This window comes from Eretmochelys imbricata, chromosome 7 (assembly GCF_965152235.1).
Source record: "Eretmochelys imbricata isolate rEreImb1 chromosome 7, rEreImb1.hap1, whole genome shotgun sequence".
In the NCBI taxonomy this organism is placed as follows: Eukaryota; Metazoa; Chordata; order Testudines; family Cheloniidae; genus Eretmochelys; species Eretmochelys imbricata.
In genome coordinates this window covers 25,817,798-25,839,922 of record NC_135578.1, presented here as the reverse complement: position 1 = coordinate 25,839,922, position 22,125 = coordinate 25,817,798, and the positions used below count along the sequence as shown (strand labels likewise).

At 39.4% G+C, this 22,125-nt stretch overlaps 1 protein-coding gene across 3 annotated transcripts in view; it reads right to left on the bottom strand.

Annotated features, from left to right (window-relative positions):
* Nucleotides 1–22,125, bottom strand: part of ARHGEF3 (Rho guanine nucleotide exchange factor 3) — a 192,617-nt gene that overhangs the window by 22,906 nt on the left and 147,586 nt on the right. For all 3 annotated transcript variants that reach the window (XM_077821264.1, XM_077821263.1, XM_077821265.1), the window contains 5 exons: nt 18,559–18,729; nt 9,792–9,854; nt 9,355–9,451; nt 9,184–9,260; nt 4,053–4,310 (listed from right to left, as the gene is read on the bottom strand). In XM_077821264.1, the coding sequence (XP_077677390.1) occupies nt 4,053–4,310; nt 9,184–9,260; nt 9,355–9,451; nt 9,792–9,854; nt 18,559–18,729 (666 nt within the window). The remainder of the gene's footprint in view (nt 1–4,052; nt 4,311–9,183; nt 9,261–9,354; nt 9,452–9,791; nt 9,855–18,558; nt 18,730–22,125) is intronic.

The window sequence follows — 22,125 nt, the reverse complement described above, 5'->3', positions numbered from 1 at the left end:
AAACAGCCTATATGTATATTTAAATATAAAAATCACATTCATCATCTTCTATTTTGTACTAAACAATGTACAGCAGAAGAAATTAAGGCCTTAATCCTGCAAGACTTTATGCATAACTTTACTCACGTGAGTATTTGTATTGGCTTAAATGAGACTATTTACAAAAATAACGTTATACTTGAGCATTTATGTTTGGAGGATCAGGATTATGAGTAATTTTTCTGTTACTTTGTGGGCAGTATAATAAAAACTATTTATTATTCTCATATTACAAATGGAGAACTGAGTACAGAAAGGCTGTGTTTTGCCCAAGGTCACATAAGAGATTAGCAGTTAGGAATAAATTCATTTCTCCTCGCTTAGCATCATTTCTAGGTGCTAAGAGCAGGTGACTAAGTACTGTGGTACTATTAGTAAAATATTAGACAGGCTTTTCTCACTAAATTTGTGCCAGTTATAAAAATTACATTTGTTAAGGGAATAAAGGCAAATTAATTGTATTTTATTGTTCTGATACTTGCATGTTCTATCAGTTAAAAGTCTAATTTCAATTATTGTGTCTACACTTGTGGGAGTTGAAAAGTACTGGGTAGACAAAGATCCCAAGGAAGCCATAAACAACTAATCAAATTTGTGTTGAGACTCAAAACAACCTACAGCAATATCATGTCAGGCAGTTTCAGATACATTATCCTCTAGAACTTTTGAGGACAGCAGCCATCAGTACCCTTATACAACTTGACCTCTGTGAAACACAAAGGCTAGTAAAGTTAATATGCAAGGTCAGTAACTACAATATCAAATGAAATATGAGAAAGGTGCTGGGTAGGCTCTCTGGACTTTAGTGGATTTGACTTTTCCTATGCTAAAGAAACTGCTTCGTCATCTCCAAAAGAAATCCTGTCTGCTGAAATCTAACCTTTGAACTTCATGTTAAATAAGAGATTTTACAGGGAGCTTAGGTTTTTGTTACTGCCTCATAACTGCTACCTCATAATCACTATACTTCTGTACAGCAAAAGAACCTTCTACAAATTTTGTTACAATCCTAATTTCAAGTACATTAAGATAAGGGCTCACACAGCCCATAATTTTCTCTCTCCATAATTGCCATCGGTTGTCACAACAATGCAGTACAACACTCATTTACTAGTGTGTTGTTTGCATTGGGTGAGGAGGGGTTGCGTGTGTTAAAGTACATTATGCCACCTTCATAAAATTTGAGATTATTGTCTTCAGAAATGACAAAAGTAGTATCTTCCACAACACCATGGTAAATCTCCCTACAAATACCATTTTGCATGTATGGATTTATTATGTCTTTGGCTTGCAGTCTGGTTCTGTCCTTTTCCCAACTAACAGCTTCAAGGTGCTTCTGTTTTATAAGGTAATAACCATATCCTCCCTGGCTAAATAAACTCTGTGGTCAAAGCTGAGGAGTTCATTAACACAGGATATGATTATTATCTAGATAAAAGAATACGTTTATATTTAAATGTGTTCCCTCTCACTTTTTCCTGTGTTCTGCATTCTCCAGGGATTAGCTATTGTCTTGAGAACTCCTCAGCCATACGCGCAAAACGAAACATGTTTATTTGGCTACCTAAATTTCTGATGCAGTCCTCACCCAGTCACCCACCTCATCCAAAATCTTTTCAATTTCTCTCTTCACTGCTTGAAGGTTAGATCTTTCTCCACTACCCCACTAAGAGCAATCCCTTTTAAAATTTAATTGTATTCACTATCTGGTGTTATATGTGATGACAGCGTGGGAAGGGGATTAGAAGTCCAGGTGTCCATGATTCTTTTAGGTAGAAATTAGCTAATAATGAAGAAAATTTTGAGGAAATATTCACTCAAATTAGAAAATAAATTTTTAGACTGTATTCACAATCATCTGCATTGTCTGCAAACATTCGAGCACAAGTATCACTAGCCTGACTACTTGCAAAAACCAAATTTTAAACTCAAATACTTGAATATCAAAACAAAATTTCAGTTTACTAAAAATTCACACTATTAGTGAATTTCATTCAACCAGAGACAAATTACATCAACACAATGCAAATATAGAAGTGCAACTATTCACAACATGCGAAGAAAGTGTTCCATGAGGTAATGCACTAATAAATTTGAGGCACCTTAGAGACCAACAAATTTATTAGAGCGTAAGCTTTCATGGGCTACAGCCCACTTTGAGTATTTAGCAAGCAGCTTGTAAACAGTTCTTAAATAGAAGATACACTATTCAGTAAGTAAATTTGTTACTAATTGATTCATCCTGCTTGAGTTATGGGCATGCAAATAGGGAGAGCTAACAGCTGTAGCCAACTGGAATTTTACCACTCATTCTAGGGTCACTGGTAAATAATTGTACAATTATGTAAATCCCTTTGAACAGATTGGCTGAAAGCGATATGCAGCCATTCAGAATCTGTAGAATGTGCATAATGTATGGTTCTTTTTGAAGATTCTTTCCCAAATTAATTCTATCAATTCCAATAGAAATATACCAGGGATTAACTGGCAGAGCATATTTCCAGATGGGAGCACAAATTTATTTTATAAACCTAACAATTTTAGGAGATAACATTTAGTAATTATTTGTCCTGAATTTAACTTGGCAACTGTATAATTTGTGACATACATCATTTCAAAGATAAACACTACTCTGATTAAACAGATTCCTGCAAAACTATATGAAATTACTGTAATACCAAGAAAAATTATCCTGATTATATACTGTTAAAACTGCTACCAAATATATCATTCCTGGAAAGGAAGCATTTTGACATGAGAAGGTATTTTATCAGACATTGGCTAGAGACCAAACAAAAACTTGAAATAAAGAATCAGAACTGTTTTATTAAGGTTTCTAATAGTTTTTGATTTAAAGAGAAATTTATAGGGAAAAAAAGCACACACTGTAAAGCATGTAGATTAAAACTTAAATCTGCATGTAAACTCCACATATCGAGGCTCTAAATTTTGCATCATAGCTGATCAGTTTTATATTAAGGAGTAGAGCTGGGCAAGGCATTTGGGTAACGAGTAGCATAGTGATAGCAGATGCATATTCTGTAGTGTCTTATGAAATATTACATTGTCAAAAAAAACAGGCCCTGAATTTTTCAGCAAGTAACTTAAAATCTACAAGCTCTACTTACAACTAAGGCTAATAATGAATTCTGATAATGATAGAACTTTTAATTAAATGTAGTTCCATTTAATTTGTAATAATTATGCCTGGGATGTTTTAAAAAAAACCGCAAAGAATGTAAAATGGTTTATTTCAAACAAATTTGTTGCATAATACATCTTACTAGCTATGTTGTGACATTCATGCCATACTCCCAAAGAAAGGGCAAAGGGGAGAGAAGTCTGTCAACATGTCAGTCAGGCCCTTTCCTTTAAAAGGATATGCTTTGAATTCACCTCACTTCATCTGTTTTTATTTCATACCACATACACTGATCAGAATAAAACATGGAATAGAGGCCAGCTCAAACCATATCTTTTTCAATACAATTTCTGTGGGTGAAATTCACCTGGGTATGGAGACTGTTCAGGTAATCAATCTGGTTGAACAGGAGTGCTTCTACAACCCCCTAAAAGCTGGGAATGAGGAGGCAGTTAAGAGGGAGTCTCCACATTGGGCCTCCGTAAACCTGCATGGAAGGCCACATTAAGAAAAGATGATCAAGAGATGTCCAGAGAATGGGCTGCATGTCAGCATTTAGAGCTTGATCCAAAGTCCACTGAAGTTACTGGGAGTCTTTCCATTGATTTCAATGTCCTCTGGATTAGGCCGTTACATTGATGCAGTGGCTCCAAACACCCCAGTACAACTGATATGGAGAAGCTGAAGCTGCTATTCCAGGGAGAAAATGATCTACCCTTTCTGGATGTCACTTTAACAGCCATGTGGCCTAATTACATTTTCAGAAAAATCTACATATTTAGACACTCCATTCATTAGTTTAGAATTAGTTTTATGGAACACCCTTCAGAGCTGAGGCTAAACGCTATAAAATTTGTTACAAAAAACTTACTGCTTCTTCAAGGTGCTGTTGATCTGGATGATCATTTGGAGTATGCCTTAAAATTTCTCTGAGCAGCAGTGGGTATTTCACTAGGCGACTTCTTGGGATGTCAAGGAAATTCCAGAGGTCCAGTTTGCGACTGAAAGGAGACTCTAAGCAGCGCTGTAGGAAGTCTTGCACCCTGTGATCCTGTTTCTTGTGGTCCAATAAGGCTTTGGCTGCTACTTGATTACTGCAGTAGCTATCATATGAGTTGAGGCAAGGCAACTGAGGAAAGAGAAAAATGTATTTTGAAACTATAAGCTGTAAAACTGAAAGCAGAAGGGCTGTGTGCTATACAAAAAAATCACTCTCTGCTTCAGGTATTTTAAAGTTGATTTAGAGGTCTCTCTCCTTGGTGTTGAACCATAGCTCATTAGTAAAAATGGGAGTTAGATAATGTTTACAAGGTATATCTTCCCCAACTACTAAATTTCCCCTGCAGCAAGATAAATCATTCTACAATTATTCCTGTAAATCATTAGATAAGACAGAAATTAAAGTACCTGGAGTTTGGATTTGGCCATGATACTGTGCTAACTCCTAATTTGCAAATTCTTTTGTACATAGTCCTCACCATTGTTCCTTCATCACCCCTTAAGCATTAATTCAGCAGGTTCCTGTTGGGGAGTCTCCCCAATGAAAAGGGCTCCTGAAGTAGCAGCAGGTGGGAAGAGGCTCTGTGGAGACACTACTAGTCAGCCAGAGAGAACCAGGAGATAGTGAGGAGGCTCAATGCTTTTGCATGGAAGACCTAGCCTCTGGGCTTTTCAGTCCTGTGGGTTCCCTCTCAGTCATCCCAAGTAGTCCTTTCGATCTGGACTTTGCTTACTGAAACATTTCCCACACCACCTGGACTTCTGTTGGAGGTTTCCCCAGCAAAATACTGACCAGACTTCATCATGAAGAAAAAGATCACTGCCAAATGTGACCGGTTGTGAAGATTTGAACAAAAATAAATGGTGGTAGTGCTTGGTAAATTTTTGTAGCTTTTCTATAGGAAGCAAGGAATTGGCACGTTGGATCAGACCTGTGGTCCATTTAAGTCTCTGAAAACGGCCACCACAGACGCTTCAGAAGAAGATACAAGATACCCCACAGAAGGTAGGTGTGGTAGAATCTACTCACCATGAAAGTCTCATCCGACTCTCTATTAGAGATTGGAATAAAGGATTAGGTTTTCTATCACTTTAAAAAAAAATTTAGAACTAACTATATTAAATGTTGATATTCCTATATAAATGCCCAATTCTGCTTTGAATGTTGCTCAGTTCTTGGTTCAGTGGCATCCTGTGGCAATAAATTTCAGTCTGATAAGGAGTTGTGAGAAAATTTTTTTTTTATTTTTTATCAGTTTTGAATTTGCTGGTTTTCAATTTAATTAAATGTCCTCTTGTTCTTTTGTTAGGAGACCGGAACAATTGAATCTCCCGATCTACCTCCTTTATATCATCCATTATTATGTGTTATTGTTTCCCCCCCATTAGTCTCTAGTCTATCGTTACTCTTTTTAAACTCTACTCAAGAGAGGTTTTCCATATTCCTAATAATTCTCATTGCATTCCTCTATATCTCCTCTAATTCTGCAATAACCTTTTTGAAATGGTGTGACCAATACTGCACGTTATTCAAGGTGGTGAATCATTGCATTTATATTTAAATTATATTTTCCATATTATTCTACATGCTCTTCCTTATGTATCCTAACATTTTGTTCACTTTTTGACCACGGTTGCACACTGAGAAGAGATGTTTAATTGAGCTGTCCACAACAATGCCCAGGTCCTTGTCCTGAGTTGATACTGTTGAATTTAGAAACATGTGAAGTATAGGAGTAGTTCATTTTTTCCCTCCAATGTGCATTGCTTTGCATTTATCAACACTGAAATTTCATCTACCATTGGGCTGTGCGTTCGCCTGGTTTGGTTAGTGCCCTCTGAATTTCCACACAGTCTTTTGTGGACTTGACTAACCTAAATGTGTAACATCTGCAGCTTTTGGCACCTGACTGCGCAATCCCTTTTCCGGATCATTAGTATATCAAGCAATACTAGTTCTAATATAGAACCATGAAGCACACCACTGTTAAACTTTTGCTATATGAAAAGTGACTCTCAATTCCTACTCTTTCTTTTCTAACAGAGTTTTTGATCTATGATAGTACTTACTCTCTCCCCATGATAGTTTTTTTGATAATCTCTTGTGAGGGACCTTGTTAAAGGTTTGTGGAAATTCTAACTAAATTATGCCAACTAGTTCTCCTTTATCCACCACTTTGAAACATTCAAAGAATTGTAATAGATTAGTGAGGCATGATTTTCCTTTGGAGAAACCATGCTCCCTATCATATCAGAATTTTCCAAGTATTTTGATTTTCTTTTGTTTTTTAATTTAATTATATTTTTGACCAATTTACCAAGTATATATGTGAAGTTTACTGTTTGTAATTCCCTGGATCAGCCCCTAAAACCACTTTCAAATACAAGAAGATCTCCTGCTCTCAAATATTCCGGTATAGTAGCTGTTATGTTTTGTTTTTTAATTAGAAAAAGGCAGATTTGTTGTTAGCTGCTCAGTGACTTCACTCTTAAGCTCCATCAAAACTCTTGGCTGTATAACATTTGGGCCTGGTAACTCACTGCTTTTTAAATTTATCATTTTGTCCCAGCACCTCCTCTTCTGAGGCTTATTGTTCAGAACTGAATGCATCTTGGACCCCCGCTTAATCTCTAAGTGCAACCCCTCGGGGTGAGAAGCCCAAGGCTGGGGTGGAATCCTTCCATTCTCCTACTCTTCAGACTGGATTCCTGGGGTGCAACACCACATTTGTCAACCATGATTACTCAACAGGCCTGATTTGATTTGGCTGCCAAATGTGTGCAAACCTTAATGCTAGCTGTATTTAAAAAACGAAATGGATTTTGTGTGTTAGATGTGAAGATGTATACTATATGGAGTATTATTAGTTTGTTCTTGACACACGGTAAAATTTGTATAGCATGATTTTGGCTCCTAAGTCATTTAGGTGCTTAGGAAAATTTTACCCACAATTTTAAGATAAACAGTCAAGGTACCCAAACTAAAGAAATCAAGATGATCAAAAGATGGCAGGGACTTTTACAGACTATTTTTGAATTACTGTATATCACCTATCGATTATGAAGCTTCAAAAGATTTAGTACTCTGGTTTGCATAAGTGTCCAACAGTCTCAAATGCTTACCACAAGCTTTTCCAAACCTCTTTGGCCTAAACAAAATCTTGTTGAGAACAAAAGCTATTTTATGATTTTGGTACTTGTTGGTTCCAGCTGTATAAAATACAATCTCAGTCATATAAAGTCTTTTCAGGTGGGTAGGGAGGGAAGCACCTGAAACCTTTGACTAATCAAGGATTTGATAACCAGGGCAGCTAGTTCAGCTTTGAAGTCTGCACCAAGGAAAACACAAAAGACCTTCGGAGTCTGCTAAGCTGGATCCCCCAGTTACAGAGAGCTGAGAGGCTCAATAAGGTACCACAGGGTTAGGGCGCTTAGGCATGAATCCACAGAGGAACAACTCTGCAATCCACAAAGCTTGAGTTAGGCACCCAGGCTTCCTGTAAAATGAACGGGGAGAAACAGGTACCCTAACCACCAAACTATGGGATATTCACGTGTGGGGCACCCTCATTTGTCATATTGAAGCTATTTCACAGTATATAAAAAGAGAGTCATTGGAGCAGGGGGACTGGATCCTGAGTCTCCCACAACCCAGATGGTTGCCCTAACTACTGGATTAGAGTCTCTCTCTCTGGCCCAGTGACTAAGTATTTATAAAGAGTGGAACAGCTTCAAGGAGGAGAGACTGAGGGAGCCCCACATCAGAATATTCCATAGCTCAGTGGTTAGAGCACACCATTGGGGATCTCCTACCTCTCATTCATATTCTCTTCCTCTCCTGCCCCTGCCCCTCCAGGCGGGGGGGGGGGGGGGGGGGGGAGAATTGAACCTGGGTCTTCAACAATCCAGGTGAATACATGGGCAGCACCTCCTCCCTGCCTTTTGACTGGGATACAATCTAGTTGGCAGCCTCTGAGTACGTGCCAGATTGGGGAAAGATAAGAAGAAGAGCACCTGTTTGTTTATCACATTGGGGATTAGATGGGAGATAGGCATCCCGACACCTAAAAGGCATCAGCAGCAAGTGCATCCCCAGAGGCAAGAATTTAGGTGTCTAGAGAACTTTTACCCTGAAAATTTAGGCACTGAGTTAGTTTAGAAAATGATCGAGGTAGCATCCCAGCGGGGATTTTGTGGATCACAGTCAGCCTAAAACTGGGACTTAGGTGCCTAAGTACCTTTGTGAATCTGGGCCTTTGGCACTTTAGTGGTAACTCAGCTAAAGAGCTTTATTTTTATATATGAATATACATAAAATCTTCTAAATTCAAATTACCTCTAACCATATTTGGACAAGCTGAAGTTTAAATACAAAACAAACAAAATTTCATAATTATTTTACTCCAAGAAAACCAGGGTACATTTTTGTCACTCACCAACAGTTATTAACTAGTTTCATTACACACACAGATGCACACATTTCTGACTCTTAATAGCCCAGTGTTTTGAAAAGGGCTGCCAAATATCTTCCAATGGCTATTGCCTTGAAAACTGCAAAACCTATTTTCTGCTGATTATAAAATCACTTTCTTTATACTATAAAATAAACTGTCCATCTAAACCCTTACAAAAGAAAGGTTCTGTATCTTTCCATATAAACATGGGGTCATGTCAGATCCTCAGGTGGCATAAATCAGTGTAGCTCTACTCTGGAACATGATTTTTACTTAAAGTGCTTTTAACACTGCTTATCACTAAAACAACTAGGGCTTTGAAACACATCCTTTTCTAAATTTGAAATGACAAGTCAGATAATTTAGGGGAAATGTTCCTAATTTGATTGTATTGCCATTCTTATTAGCCAACTGTCTCTTTAAAACTTAAGACTTGAAATATACTTTTGAAGAGATACTCAATATAAAAGATAAATGGTCTGATAAAAGATACAAACCAATGAAACAGTTACAAATTAACTTCAAAATTGATTAGAAAATCAGCTTTACCCAGGCCACAAGGATATGACCAACATGCTCAGTAGATCCATCAGGTTTCCTGACCTCCTGAAGCCGCCTAAGGAGATCTGATCAAAATAAAATAAAATAAAAATTCACTTGCTGAACATGCTAAGTATAAATGAGCATAGAATCATCATAATTCATTGAACGAAATTATACCTTCATGTAGCGGGATTAGAGAGTCCAGTGTTCCAAAAATTTGGTTTAATTCTTGCTCTGTCATTATGGAGAGTTTAAGCATAGGGTCATGATAAGCCTGCAAAAACAAGCAAACTTTAGCATATATTTGATATCTAAGAAATTAGAGATAGCTCTTAAATCCTCCCATAACTCTAAAGTGGCTGATAGTATTTTATTCTTATTTTCACAAGCACACTTTGTGTTAGATACCAATTAGAAAAAACACACTCAAAAATCTGAATGTTTCAGAATGTTAAGAGTGTAAAAACAGGGATTGTACTAGTTGTTTTTCAACCTTAACTAGATGGCAGTTGCTACTATTGAATCTACTATAAAAAAAAGTGTGTGGGGGGGGTTTGCAGGGGGGGTTAAAGGCAAAAAACAACAATTTTTGTATCATTTATTTATATAAATACCTTTTTTGCTAACTTTAAGTCTTCTATCAAGTCTTCTTCTCCCTGGGAAAGTTCAAAGATAGCCTGTAAAAAAGGACATAATAAATTTCTTATTTAAATTGTACTCAACTTTAAAAGTTGCTGTTATATTCTGAACAGCTGTATTAGTGCAGAGATACATTTTCTTCCTAAATCTAGTTGAAGAAATAAATCTGTAAAAAAATCAACCATTTGCTAAGCATTACTTTTAAAGACAAGTTCTTGCAAGACTTCTCATGAAACTTTTCTTGTCTGAAAAAGTTACACAAGTACAGTTTTTGGTTTGACATGTTTCCAATCCAGGAGGCCATCTTATTTGTTATGATATTTGATGTAACTAAACTATATCAACTATTGTTGGTAAAATAATTGCTGATTATACAGCTAATTAGGAGACAGTTTTGTGTTTGGGTTTTTTACAAAGCATAGTTAGCAAAAGGTTTCAGACTGTCTAATGGAACAAATGTTGGGGTCCCTTTAAATGTAGAGGTGGTATTAAAAGTACTTTTAATTTGGCACAGTATTTTTTCCTTGAAGGAAACATAGCTCTGTGGGACTCTCTCCTCATACTAGCCACTTCTTATGAAGTGAGTTTTGCATTTTATTATTAGAAATAAATAGCAATTTAATGTTATGCACACTTCCAGTGCAGTATCTTACCAATGACAGTATCCAATTAACTTAAATTATATGATCCAATTCTAACCAAGCATAGTAAAAATTAAGTTATATGATTCAGGTATTCTGGGGATAGAGCATTAGTGCAAAAATATTAATGTAAACAATTCTGTTCACTAAACAAGTTTGTCAACACACAAAAAATCAGGATTTAAAAAATCTTTTAGAAGTTTTGTATTTTATAGACCATGATGGCAGATCCTTTGCAGATAGAAATGGTCACAGCTCAACAATTTTAACCATTTGATGATCTGCCCCAAGTTGGTTAACTGGCATTTGTCACAGAAGGATCACTGCAACCATGAAGCTGCAGCAGCTTCTGCAGAGCAGCTCCATTTCTACTCCATAGCTTGAAAGAAAGCATTCCTTCCCTATACAAATGTACTTTCTTCCATTTCTGGTTGGGCCAGGGGACTGTCCCCCTTCCTGGTAAAAAAATAACCTAACCTATGTTACTTACACCTTTGTAACCTTCCAGGTGCACCATAGCAATACGGTATTCCTAGGCATAAAGCTTTCAGTACTTAGGAAACTCCAACTGGTACATAATGCTGTGGCATGTTTCCTCAGCAGCAATGACTACCACAACACATCAAACCTGTCCTCTGCTCTCAATGCTTGCGTCTCACAGAATACTAGATGAAGTTCAAGTTTAATGGCCTGGGTCCAGGAAATGTAAAAGAGAAAGTTAAGTTGTAGGATGAAGACTGTGGTGAAAACTTTGCTCCTCTGGCACAAGAGAACTTTTTACAATAAAACGGTAAAGCTCATTTGTGTAGGAGACAAAGCTCTTTCAGGCACCAGCCCAAAACCGTGGGATGAACTCCCACAGAAACTAATGACCATCATCATAAACCACACCATCTTCTGCTTGAAGTGCAAGGTACATTTCTTTGACTTTTCCTAACGAATACATAGCAACGTGTTATTCAAAAAAATCCAAAACAAAATACTTCACTGCATGTACTTTTCCCTCCAGAGAGAGGGTGAGAAAACAAAGTCATGACAAATGTTAGTCACATTGCTTAATACGCTACTGCAAGGAACTCAGATACCATAATGATGAGTACAATGTAAGAACCTTTATAGAACAGAACAGAACACCCCTTTGAAATTCCCCACATAGTTATTTGGGCTGAGAGCAGGATTGAGACAGAATGTTTGTCCTATGCAAACAAGTTCATTACTCTATTTTTCAACGTGTCCTTCAAAGTTCTCAATTTTTAAAAGGTATTTCCTATAAATTCTTGCACTTTGTTAAAACCTGCAAGAGAGACTGTCTGAGGTTACTGTTTGTTTTATGACTCAAGTGTTCTGGGAAAGTTTATATTATAAACTTGAATGTTACAGCTGAAAGTGTTTGTAGAATTGAAAAATCCTCGATATCTACATTTGCTGGAGTTTAGGGGCAACTGGCCTAACACAAATGATAATATATATACACACCTTGGAAATGGAGCGCTAGAGTTATTTCTAGGTAAAGTGATCTGTAATCAGAGTTTAAATTTGGTTTTAAAACATTTTCCTTTTTTCCACCTTTCATTTGAATACCTCACATGGACTAAATATTTCCTTCAATAGAAAGCTAATTAACTTAGAAATCCAGCAGTCATGCTAAATTAGAGCCTGCTTCTGCTACCCTTGAGTCAATACGAATTTAGCCATTGACTTCAATAGGAGTTACTCAGAATGCATCTTGCACAGCAAAACATAACATGTCCTGCAAGTTCTTAGCATGTGTAGGGAACAACCTTCTGATTCAGAAAGTGGAGGAAACAACTAGGTGATCATCCATTTTGGATCTGGTTTTGACAAAAAGGGATACATTAGTTGCAAACATGAAGGTGGTTGGGAACTTGGGAGAAAGTGATCATGATCTGATAAAATTCAAGATCCTAAAGAAAGGAGGATATGAGAACAGCAACACAAGGACACTGGACTTGAAAAAGGTAGATTTAAAACCACCTGAGAGCAAGAGTAGGCAAGGTCCCATGGAGAGACTAATTAAAAAGAAAAAAGGTGTCAAAGGGGGGTGGCAGTTCCTAAAAGATGTAATACTAGAGCAGGGGTGGGCAAACTTTTTGGCCCGAGGGCCACATCGGGGTGTGAAACTGTATGGAGGGCCGGATAGGGAAGGCTGTACCTCCCCGAACAGCCTAGCTCCCACCCCCATCCGCCCCGCCTGCCCCCCTCAGAACCCCCGACCCATCCACCACCACCCCCCTTGTCCCCTGACCGTCCCGGGACCCCCGCCCCTAACAGCTCTCTGAGACCCCATCCCCTATCTAACCCTCCCCGTTCCCCATCCCCTGGCCCGCCCCAGAACCTCCGCCCTATCCAACTGCCCCCTGACTGCCCCTTATCCAACCCCAGCCCCCTTACCATGCTGCTCAGAGCAGCATGTCTGGGAGCTGCGCCGCCTGGCCAGAGCTACACACACTGCTGCTCTGCAGGAGCACGCAGCCCCACTCCCAAGAGCGCTGCCTGCGCAGCAGCGTGGCAGGAGGGACAGGAGGGGAGAGGCCGGGGGCTAGCCACCCCAGCCAGGAGCTCAGGGGCTGGGCAGGACAGGCCCATGGGCCACAGTTTGCCCACCTCTGTACTAGAGGCTCAACTTAAAGCTATTCCAATGGAGACTAATGTGGCTGCACAAGGAGCTTTTTAGCGCTTTAAAAACCAAAAGGGATATACAGGAAATGGACGGAAGGGCATCGCCAAGGCAGTATATATGGGAATAGCTCAAGAGTGTCGGGACAAAATCAGGAAAGCCAAAGCAAGGAACGAGTTACAACTGGCAACAAACAGACATCAAGAAGGGGGGGTTCTACAAATATGTCCCATAAAAAAAAGAACACTGAACACCAGGGATGGTGTGGGTCCACTGCTCAATGAAGGTGGTTAGTTGGTGATGGACGATAAGAAGACAGATCTGTTCAATGCCTACTTTGCTTCAGTCTTCACACAAAAAACATGTGACCAGACCACTAGCAAAAAGTTATCATAGACAATAAAAGGGAAGGGTTGCAGATCAGGATAGGTAAAGAATGTTAGACATGTTTCTAACGAATCTGAAGAAATTCAAGTCAGCGGGCCCTGATGCTATTCACCCCAGGGTGCTGAAGGAATTAGCAGAAATTTCAGAATCATTGGGAATAGTATGTGCAAGCTCCTGGATGACAGGAGAAGTCCTAATATAGTGCCCATCTTTAAAGGGGGGTGGGGAGGAGGAGCTAGGGAACTATAGACCAGTCAGCCTGACCTCAATACCTGGGAAGCTATTAGAGCAATGAACAAAACATTCAATTTGCAAATACCTTGAGGATGAATGGGTGAGCAACCAGCATGGATTTACTAAAAACAAATCATTCCCAACTTGACTTCCTTCTTTGACAAGGTAACAGGTTTGGTGCACAGGAGGAATGCAGTGGACACAATATTCCTGGACTTACAAAGGGTTTTGACACAGTCCCACATGACAGTCTCATAAATAAGCTGGAGAAATGTGGGCTCGGTAGAACTACCATTAAGTGGATACATAATTGGTTAAGCAACTGCAAAGAAAGAGTAACTATTAATAGAATGATGTCAGATTGACAGGAGTTCCACAGGGATCTGTTTCGGGCCCAGTGTTATTTAACATCTTTATTAATGATCTGGATATAGAAAGAGAGCATACCGATCAAATCTGCAGATGAAACAGAGTTGGGAGTGGGTGGGCAGTTGCAAACACTTCGGAGGATAAAGCAAAAATTCAAAGGGATCATGATAAATTGGAAAACTGGGCTATAGACAATAAAATGAAATTTAACAAAGAAATGTAAGGTGCTACACTTAGGGAAGAAAAACCAAATGCACAAATACAGAATGGAGAATAACTGGCTTGGCAGCAGCACTGTTTAGAAGGATCTGGGAGTTGTGGCGGATCACCACCTCAACACAAGTCAACAGTGTGATGCTGCCACAAAAAAAGCAAATGCAATTTTGGTTTGCATTAACAGAGGCATAGCATGCAAGTCACAGGAGGTGACAGTACTGCTCTACTTGGCACTGGTTAGGCCTCAGCTGCAGTATGGTGTCCAATTTTGAACACCATTATATAGAAAGGTGAGAGAGAAACTGGAAAGGATCCAGAAGCAAGTGACAAAGATAACCAAAGGCTGAATGCAAATGAGCAAAGGCTGAAGGAACTGGGTATGTTTAGTTTGGAAAAGAGGAGATTGGGTGGGGGGGCATGACGGAGGTATTCAAATCCTTGAAAAGCTGCCATAACAATGATGGAGAAAAATTGTTCTCTCTTGCCACAGAGGGCAAGACAAAAGGCAATGGGTTAAAACTACAGCATAGCAGATTTAGATTAAATCTCAGGCAAAACTTCCTAACTGTAAGAATAGTAGGACAATGGAACAAACTGCCTAGGGAAATCACGGAAGCTCCTTCACTGGAGGTTTTAAAAAAGCAGTTGGATAGCTGTCTGTCTTTGATGGTTTAGACACACAAGTCCTGCATCGTGGCAGCAGGAGAGAATAGATGAGCCTTATGGTCCCTTCTAACCCCTATGATTCTATGAATTCTGGAGGTTCCAGAGTTTGAAAATCATGTTTGCATTGAACCACAATGGGAAAATCAGTACTGTAAAGGTTATCTAAGTGGCATTCCCTTCACTTCTTCATGGCCTCTTCAGACAGTGCCTCATTTGTAAATATTTGCAGAGGGCACCTAGTAGAATCCTATTATTAGGACCTCCCCACCTGCAAGAAGTTTATATTCTCCTAAACCTCTGATGCTGTGGTTTAACCAATCTGACACATGACAATTACCTTCCTGACCCTGAGAGAAGAGCAGAAATGTACACCTACACTGTTGACTAGAGAGGCCAACTTTCATTTCTGGGAAGGGTGCCATAAGAGCACAGCCAGCATAGGCTGTGTAGAGTGACATCCTTGAATCAGCATTTTCCCTGGGTGTCCTGGCAACATTTCCCTCTCCAGACTGCCATGCCCACTTTGGGGTTGTTCCTCTCTGGCTGCAGGCCATCAGTGGAGGCTGTGGGTGCATTACACTAAAAAGAGTCTCTTCTACATCACCAGAGGACTTTCTACAATTGAGGGCTCTGTGCCAAGGTCTGCACCCAGCAGAGACCAATGTAGATCCTTGGTCAATTGAGTAACATTGTAAGTATCAGGGGGGTAGCTGTGTTAGTCTGTATCCACAAAAACAACAAGGAGTCTGGTGGCACCTTAAAGACTAACAGGTTTATAAGAGCATAAGCTTTTGTGATTAAAAACCTCACTTCTTCAGACGCACGGAATGAAAGTTACAGATGCAGACATAAATATACTGACATGTGAGGTAACTCCCTTCTCTTCATAAGTGGAGAACCAGTGTTGACAGGGCCAATTCGTTCAGGGTGGATGTAGTCCACTCCCAACAACAGATGAGGAGGTGTCAATTCCAGAAGAAGCAAAGCTGCTTCTGTACTGAGCCAGCCACTCCCAGTCCCTATTCAAGCCCAAATTAATGATGTTAAATTTGAAAATGAATTTTAGTTCTGCTGTTTCTCTTTGAGGTCTTTATGCATCCGATGAAGTGAGCTGTAGCTCACGAAAGCTTATGCTCAAATAAATTGGTTAGTCTCTAAGGTGCCACAAGTACTCCTTTTCTTTTTGCGAATACAGACTAACATGGCTGCTACTCTGAAATCTTTGAAGTCTGTTTCTGAAGTTTTTTTGTTCAAGTATAGCTACTTTCGAATCTGTTATAGAATGTCCAGGAAAACTGAAGTCTTCTCCAACTGGCTTTTGTATGTTACCATTCCTGATGTCCGATTTGCGTCCATTTATTCTTTTACGTAGGGACTGTCCGGTTTGGCCAATGTACATGGCAGAGGGGCACTGCTGGCACATGAGGGCATATATAACGTTAGTAGATGTGCAGCTGAATGAGCCTCTGATGGTGTGGCTGATGTGGTTGGGTCCTCTGATGGTGTCGCTAGAGTAGATATAGGGACAGAGTAGGCAATGAGGTTTGCTACAGGGATTGGTTTCTGGATTAGTGTTTCTGTGGTGTGGTGTGTAGTTGCTGGTGAGTATTTGCTTCGGGTTGAGGGGCTGTCTGTAAGTGAGGACTGGTCTGCCTCCCAAGGTCTGTGAGAGCGAGGGATCGTTTTCCAGGATAGGTTGTAGATCGTTGATAATGTGCTGGAGAGGTTTTAGCTGGGGGCTGTCCGTGATGGCCAGTGGTGTTCTGTTATTTTCTTTGTGGGGCCTGTCCTTTAGTAGGTGATTTCTGGGTACCCGTCTCACTCTTTCCATCTGTTTCCTCACCTCTCCAGGTGGGTATTGTAGTTCCAAGAATGCTTGATAAAGATCTTGTAGGTGTTTGTCTGTCTGAGGGATTGGAGCAAATTTGGTTTGTATCTTAGGGCTTGGCTGTGGACAATGGATCGTGTGATATATCCTGGATGGAAGCTGGAGGCATGTAGGTAAGTATAGCGGTCAGTAGGTTTCCGGAAAAGGGTGGTGTTTGTGTGACCATCACTTATTTGCACTGTAGTGTCCAGGAAGTGGATCTCTTGGGTAGACTGGTACAGGCTGAGGTTGATGGTGGGGTGGAAATTGTTGAAATCCAGGAGGAATTCTTCAAGGGCCTCCTTCCCATGGGTCCATATGATGAAGATGTCATCAATTTAGTGCAAGTAGAGTAGGGGTGCTAGGGGATGAGAGCTGAGGAAGCGTTGCTCTAGGTCCACCATAAAGATGTTGGCATACTGTGGGGCCATGCGGGTACCCATAACAGTGCCACTGACTTGAAGGTATAAGTTGTCCCCAAATCTGAATTGGTTGTGGGTGAGAACAAAAAGTCAAAAAGCTCAGCCACCAGGTGTGCCGTGGCCTCATTAGGGATACTGTTCTTGACAGCCTGTAGTCCATCCTCATGTGGAATATTGGTATAAAGAGCTTCTACATCCATGGTGGCCAGGAAGGTGTTTTCAGGAGGATCACCAAGGCATTGTAGTTTCCTCAGAAAGTCGGTGGTGTCTCGAAAATAGCTAGGAGTGCTGGTAGCATCGGATTTAATCTGTATATTATTTGTATAGTAAACTCCTTCTACTGAAAGCTCCCTGGTAGAGAGATTGTGCTTTCCTGTGTGCACACAGTACCTAGCGTGTACATTATTCTGATTGCATTATTTATCTGTATGGTAGTACAGATAAAACCACCACCACCACCACCCCCCAAACATGCACACCTACACAAAACAATTTTAATTTCAAATATCAATGTTACTATACAGAAATTATTGCAACTTTGTTCTTAAAAAAGAAAAAAAAAACCACACACACACACACACACCTAGTACGGTTTCATTATAAAGACCATAGGTAGAATCCTGTTCCATTGAGTTCAATGGAAAAATTCTCCATAGTAGAACCAGGATTTTACCCTGTAATTTCAGTGCTAAACTAATGTTTACTAATTTACTATCATCCTTGAATTCCATGCTTTAGACCAGTGTTTCCCAAATGATGGATCCCAACCCATCAGTGAGTCACAGAAAGGTTCTAGATGGGTTGTCAAATCCAGGGATATATTTTCCTGGCAAAAACAAACATACAGGGGAGCTCCCCAGAGGGAGGGATGTTGGAGAGTGAGGCCACCCCACACTTTAGTGGCGGCTCAGATCCTACTGAGCTGGAGCTGGGGCATTCAGAGCCGCAGTGCTGCACAGTACTCCATCATGATGGAGGGGCAGCCAGACCAAACCTGAATGGCATTGCAACCACATGTGCCAATTCACAACTCCCAAAGTGGGGAGCTGTATCCAGCCCTGCAGGAGAGGAGCCGCCACTGTAGGCAAGTGTGGACTGGGCTCGTTCTCCAACCCCCGGGCCTCCCCTACACACCGGGCCAGGATGGGATGAGGGTTGTGATTTTGGAGCAGAGGGTGCATATATGTAATAGAGGGTTGCAAAGAGACAAAATGCAGTTGGTGAATTGCCTTAGTAAGGAGTTTGAGAACCACTGCTTTAGACAAAACTGTCAAACGTTTAGAAGGAAAGAAATAATAGTACCTCTTGACGCTTGATTTCTTTGGATGTAAGCATCTGATTGACACAAACATCAAAGGTCTCACTCCACAGCTTGCTGTCCCTCCTTTTTGTGCTAGCAGGGGGTGCATTTCGAGACCACGGTCGTGGGGTAAACAGATCAGGGCGACTGTCACTACGGAAACTGATAGAACGCTAAGAAGAAAAGACAAATGTTAGAGAGATCAGTTGGCTCATGTTTCATTTCAGATTCCCCAAAACAAGAAATACATTTACAAGAAAAAGTTGCATATTTTTGCAATCAAATGGTCTATGTAACTATTAATTCCAATTTTTCAAGGATATTGGCACTACAACCTTTTAATTATAGTACTAGGAACATAAGAAATGGCATGTGAAAGCATGTTTCTGGCCTATCTATAGTTCAATAACCTCCTTCCTGCAGTGGCATATATCTGCTCTCTATCCTCAGCGTGTATAGGACTAATGTGTACATTTTTGCAGAGCATTCATTACACATTGCAGTCAATAAGAACATAACATAAGAACGGCCATACTAGATCAGACCAATTGTCCATCTAGCCCAGTATTCTGTCTTCTGACATTTACCAAAGCCAGATGCTTCGGGAATGGACAGAACAGGCAACCATCAAGTGATCCATCCCCTGTACCCACTCCCAATCAGAGGCTAGGGACACCCAGAGCATGGGGTTGCATCCCTGACCATCTTGGTTAATAGCCACTGATGAACCTAAACTCCATGAACCTAATTCTTTTTTAAACCCAGTTATAGTTTTGACATTCATAACATCCCCTGACAATACGTTCCACAGGTTGTGTGAAGAAAACTTCCTTTTGTTTATTTTAAATCTGCTGCTTATTAATTGCACTGGATGACTGCTAGTTCTTGTGTTATGTGAAAGAATAAACACCACTCCCTATTCACTTTCTCCACACCAGTCACGATTTTATAGACCTCTGTCATATTCCCCTCTTAGTTGTCTGTTTTCCAAGCTGAAAAGTCCGAATCATTTTCTCTCTCCTCTTAGGAAGCTGTTCCATACCCTTAATATTGGGTTTTTTTCCAACCGTCTCCGTACTTTTTTCAATTCTAATACATCTTTTTTGAGATGGGGTGACCAGAACTGCACACAGTATTCAAGGTGTGGCCATACCATGGATTTATATAGTAGCATTATAATATTTACTGTCTTATTATCTATCCCTTTCCTAATGGTTCCGAACATTGTTAGCTTTTTTGATTGCTGCTGCACATTAAGCAGATGTTTTCAGAGAACTATCCACAGTGACTCCAAGATCTCTCTCGAGTTGTAACAGCTAATTTAGATCCTATCATTTTGTATGTAAAGTTGGGATGTTTTCCAATATACGTTACTTTGCATTTATCAACATTAAATTTCATCTGCCATTTTGTTGCCCAGTCACCCTCTTTAGTGAGATCCCCTGTAACTGTTTGCAGTCTTCTTTGGACTTAACTATCTTGAGTAATTTTGTATCATCTCCAGATTTTGCCACCTTTCTCCAGATCATTTCCAGTCAAAATGAACTGCTGCAATAGTGGCATATTGGTACAATATATCAATGTAACTTGTAAGTAAAATAGATCAAGGTCCTAAAGAAATAAAATTATATATCTATTCAATAAATACCTAAAGAGTTGTAATTGAGCCATATCCATCAGCCCAGATCTGCATACCCATGCAATAATTTTAGATACCGATTCAGCAGTTGTAGAGCAGGCCTAATGTCTAATATTTTTATTAGGTTGAATAATTCGATAACTTCATTTTATGCAAATGACATTTTTTCTAAATGTTGCAGGAGTCTGTCTTTCCTCCTCACTTCCATTCCCACAACTAAGATGACAGTATTTTGTTCATTTTTGCGATTAAAGTAGTTAACTGGTATTGAATACAAAAGGGCTAGGCTCAGATTTGATACGTTGGGGTAAAACTGGCAACTAGTGTAACTTGGATACTATCTTATACAAGGTAGTAAAGTACAATATTTGCTAAATAAATTGTTCAGTTATATTTAGTTTATCGTTTTAAAGATTTAGAGAAGAAATCATACTACATATTTTGGAAGAAAAATTCAGGTATTACAATATGAATACATGGTCAGGGTATCAACATGAAGTGGATAAATTCATCTTTCACTGTTTTATATCTTCTTTAAATCCAACCTGTAGTCCTCAGCATGATGAATCTATTGGTTAAAATCCATCCTATTCAACAGCACAAGTTTCCTTCTGCTCAGGGAAGGTGCAGTTCTGAGGTGCAATAATTTAACAGACACTGAGGCAACTAGAGAGAATAAAGCCTGACAAAATGCCACAGTACAACAGACTAACTTTAATTGCCCAGGGAAAGATGTCCTCAATCCTAGCTTATTTGCCTGTTATTTGCCCTGACCTACACAGAACAGACTATGGAGGAGTCTGCACAATGGTTGTCTGCACTATTCTAGGTATGTCCATAAACAGGATTCAATACTTAAAAAAAACCACACCCACACAAAATAAACTTTAAATGAATACATTGGTCTGGGAGTTAGAATTTCACAACACTAATAACCACTGTACATTCATCATTGCATAGCAATGAGAGATCCTGGTCACAGGCAGTAAGGAGGTTAAAACATGAAGTAGAGTTATTAATAAGATAATTTAAAACATGCAAGCTGTAAATACGTTAGTTACAAGAGTGTCAAAAAGAAAGTTACTGAAAAATTCATTCAAATTAGGGCTGTCGATTAATCGCAGTAAACTCACATTATTAACTCAAAAATTAATCAATTTATCACAGTTTTAATCACACTGTTAAACAACACTAATTGAAATTTATTAAATATTTGGGATGTTCTTCTACATTTTCGTATATATTTTATTCTGTGTTGTAACTGAAAGTGTATATTATCTTTTATTACAAATACTTGCACTGTAAAAATGATAGTGTTTTTCAATTCACCTAATACAAGTAGTGCAATGCAATCTCTTTGTTGTGACAGTGCAACTTACAAATGTAGATTTTTTTTTGTAACATAGCTGCACTTAAAAACAAAAACGTAAAATTTCAGATCCTCCAAGTCCACTCAGTCCCACTTCTTCTTCAGCCAATCGCGAAGACAAACAAGTTTGTTTACATTTGCAGGAGATAATGCTGCCCTCTTCTTATTTACATCATCACCAGAAAGTGAGAACAGGCATTTGCATGACACTTTTGTAGCTGGCATTGCAAGGTATTTACATGCCAGTTACGCTAAATATTCGTGTGCCCCTTCATGCTTCGGCCACCATTCCAGAGGACATGCTTCCATGCTGATGATGCTTGTTAAAAAAATAAGGTATTAATTAAATTTGTGACTGAACTCCTTGGAGGAGAATTGCATGTCCCCTGCTCTGTTTTACCCGCATTCTGCCATGTATTTCAAGTTATAGCAGTCTCAGATGATGACCCAGCACATGTTCATTTTAAGAACACTTTCACTACAGATCTGACAAAACGCAAAGACAGCTACAGCATTAAACTCAAGGTTTAAGAATCTGAAGTGCCTTCCAAAATCTGAGAG